Genomic DNA, 3,243 nt, shown 5'->3' with positions numbered 1-3,243 from the left:
ATTTCCTTAAAACAAATAGATAGGAAATAATTAATAAAATATGTAATTAAACACTAAAAGGAACCATTGAAACAATATGCTTCATCAAAAAAATGCCGGTAATAACCTTCTAAGTTTGACCAGAGAATAGTGAATTCTATAACAAAGCTAACAGGAATAGTTTTCTAAACAGGAAACAAAAATTACCTTTAAAAAAACTTCACACCTTCATTTATTCTGTAGACAATTGAGCTGCTTAGAACTGATAATGTCGTCAAAACGTGTATTGACCGCTGTCAGCTTCTTTATTTTAGTCCCCATGGCTATATCTACTGATAACCAGAGCCATTTTGCTTCAGTTTTATACAAAACATTGTTTGATGATAACTACACATCAGCTATTCATCCGTACTGCAGTAAAAATGCTGTTAACGTAACAATAGACATGGGACTTCGAGAAATTGTGGATTTATCAGAAAAATACGAGACCATAAAACTCAAGATTTGGGTCAGACTTAGCTGGAAGGACTGCAAGCTCACGTGGAATTCTTCCGAATTTGATGGAATTTCCAAACTAGGAGTCCCATACGACAAACTCTGGATCCCAGATGTGACTTTTTTTGAAGGTATTGATGATATTGCAAACATGCCTGATATGAAACAATACAGGGCCTTGATAACAAATATAGGCGAAATTCAATATCAGTTTCCAACAACAGTACACATGACATGCGGAATGAATATTTCCATGTTCCCATACGATCATCAAATGTGTACTCTAACATTTGGTTCATGGATTCATTCAAACAGCGAAATAGAAATATTCAGTAAATCTGAAAGCGGAGACCTCTCTTCCTTTGTCAACCACCAAGAGTGGGTCGTCGTTAGTCTGAAAGCAACTAAGGTGACAGAACTATACACATGCTGTGAAGAACCTTTCTCCAGCATTTCCTATAAACTAGTGATAAAACGCAAGGCCACCTTCTACATAATCACAATGATTTTGCCTTTCTTTGCACTCACTATATTATCCATCGCTGGGTTCGTGTTGCCATCCATCTCTGGAGAAAAAATAACATTCCACATGAATATTCTTCTGGCAGTCACAGTCTTTTTGCTACTGATTCAGGATACGTTACCATCATCATCTGAGTTCTTTCCCAAAATTGGAATTTACTTCCTCAATACCCTTCTGCTCACTTGCTTGTCTTGTCTGATGTCAGCGATCGTAGTATATCTATTCTACCACGATCTCAGTGGTAGAGAGATGCCCAAATGGGTCAAAAGATTTCTGGTGGATGGACTGGGTCGACTGATGTTCATCACGCCGGAAACCATCGTACGCTTCAGAGCTCAACAAACCGGGAATACGGATATCACAGATCAGGGGCAGGTGGTAAGAAAATCCGTGATCCCAGTAGACAAAGTCAAAAAGAGTCGGAAGAGCATAAAGGAAATGGCTCTGAGTGGAATTCAGAACGCTGTTTACGATGGATGGGAGGTCGAAGTAGGGGAGGTACGGCGACGGGACGATAACCGCGTCAACTTCATGGAAACCGACAAGTCTGCGTTCTCGGATGCCAGCAAGAAGATGAACGAGTGGGAATTGCTGGCCTATACACTGGATCGATTCTTCACGGTTTTCTACATCATTGTCATATCTCTGAACACATTTGTTTTTCTTATTGTGCTGAGTCAAAATGATCAACCCTGATTTTGCAGAACTTGTGAACACAATATTAGTCTTAAAAAGAGGACTTTATAGTGTTCCTATTTAGATTACACTAATAGAAAGTATGTTTTTTCGTTTTGGTGTACTTTTTGTAATTCTTACATTCTTAACCGTAATGTGCAGGAGAATTTAACAACATCTATCTTTAGATATAAATAGAAAATTGTGTGAAGTATGAAGTGTTGCTTACCCTTCAATAATGAACATTGTGTCATTATATTATATCATGATATGATGAAAATTTAAGACAATGAATAACAAGATCAATGATTTTTTTCATCTCAACATACGGTAATAAAATATTAACTAAATATGAAAATAACATATATTGCAGTATATACAAGTATTTGAATCATGTAAGAAATCATAATCACCGTGTAAAGGGGCACATGTGGGGTTTCGGCTAAGGGACTCCGATCCTCAGCCAGGAAGGACAACTCTTTATTTTATAATTCAATTCAAAAAGTCTTAAAATGAAGCTTGAAAATTAAATCTTTCCATGCAACAATTTTCATTATATACCTCTCAATGTGCGTCAAGGTTCTTTGAAGCTCTCAGAAAGGTGTTCTAAAAAGTAGAAATTTTTACCCCGGAAAAGCATATTAGAATTACATATATCAAGAAAGTGGTGTTCATTTTAATCTAACCATAGACATAATCTAACCATAGATACCAATGTTTATTATCATGATATGTAATTAGAGGTGATTCATGGTGCTTTGCAATGACAGGAGAATCTTTAATCACTTTGCATTGTAAAATGATCGAAGTTAATAAAAGAAATTAAAGTACACTATATGTATAAAATTTGTGGAATTTCTTCAAAAGCCTGGATACTTATGATTTTTATTTTTAAAATAATTGATAAATTTCAATTGGAAAATGCAAAGCAGGTGTTTTTATTCGCAATTCCTGAAAATATATTTGAAATTTACCAATTTTCCCTATATAATATGATTAACTTGAAAGATGAAGTTTGACGAATTATTGTGAGTAAAAACATGTTACTTTGAAAATTCAGAGACATTTTTGTGAGCATTTTCAATTAGTCAGTGCTTGATTTTCAGAACCTGAAGATCGGAGTACCTCAAGTATCATATGGGGTTTCAAATCCGAACCGGTGATTTTTGGATTTGGAAATATATTTGTAAAAATTCTTTGCTAATGAATTCTTTGGGTCCAAATGACATGCGCACGGGTTGTAAGAATGTATTACCTTCCAATTTAGTGCAATAGACACTTTGAAAGCCGTATGGATTGTGCTAACACTTCTGAACAGTTGCGTCCACTGGAAAAAGTTGTGTTTCTGACATTCTTTGCTCTTTAATTTAAAAAAAAAAATCCGGACTTCTAAAGCTTAATTTAAGGATGAAAGATAAAGATTGATGCACAACCAATCCATGCAAACTTTTTTCTCCTTTAACAATCTCAATTTCTGTAAGAAATCTAAACTTTTGTGGCTAAATCCTATTGTGCTGGAACCCGGGTTTCAAGGTTTGTTAACAAGGGGTTTCAACTCAAAGGCTTTTTCC

The 3,243-nt window shown here is 35.3% G+C and overlaps 1 protein-coding gene across 1 annotated transcript; it reads left to right on the top strand.

Annotated features, from left to right (window-relative positions):
• The first annotated feature begins 247 nt into the window (after positions 1–247).
• LOC134271890 (neuronal acetylcholine receptor subunit alpha-9-like) lies at positions 248–1,693 on the top strand. Its single transcript, XM_062754120.1, has one exon. The coding sequence runs from the start codon at positions 248–250 to the stop codon at positions 1,691–1,693; it is 1,446 nt and encodes a 481-aa protein (XP_062610104.1).
• Positions 1,694–3,243: the final 1,550 nt, after the last annotated feature.

The sequence above is a fragment of the Saccostrea cucullata genome, unplaced genomic scaffold (assembly GCF_032062105.1).
Source record: "Saccostrea cucullata isolate Sc308-1 unplaced genomic scaffold, CSIRO_AGI_Scuc_v1 ctg8543, whole genome shotgun sequence".
Taxonomy (NCBI): Eukaryota; Metazoa; Mollusca; class Bivalvia; order Ostreida; family Ostreidae; genus Saccostrea; species Saccostrea cuccullata.
Note: the sequence above shows the minus strand (reverse complement) of the source record. Positions and strands in the feature narration are given on the sequence as shown.

Excerpts from the sequence above, each read along its gene's own strand:
- LOC134271890 (XM_062754120.1), top strand. The coding sequence starts at position 248 with ATGTCGTCAAAACGTGTATTGACCGCTGTCAGCTTCTTTATTTTAGTC.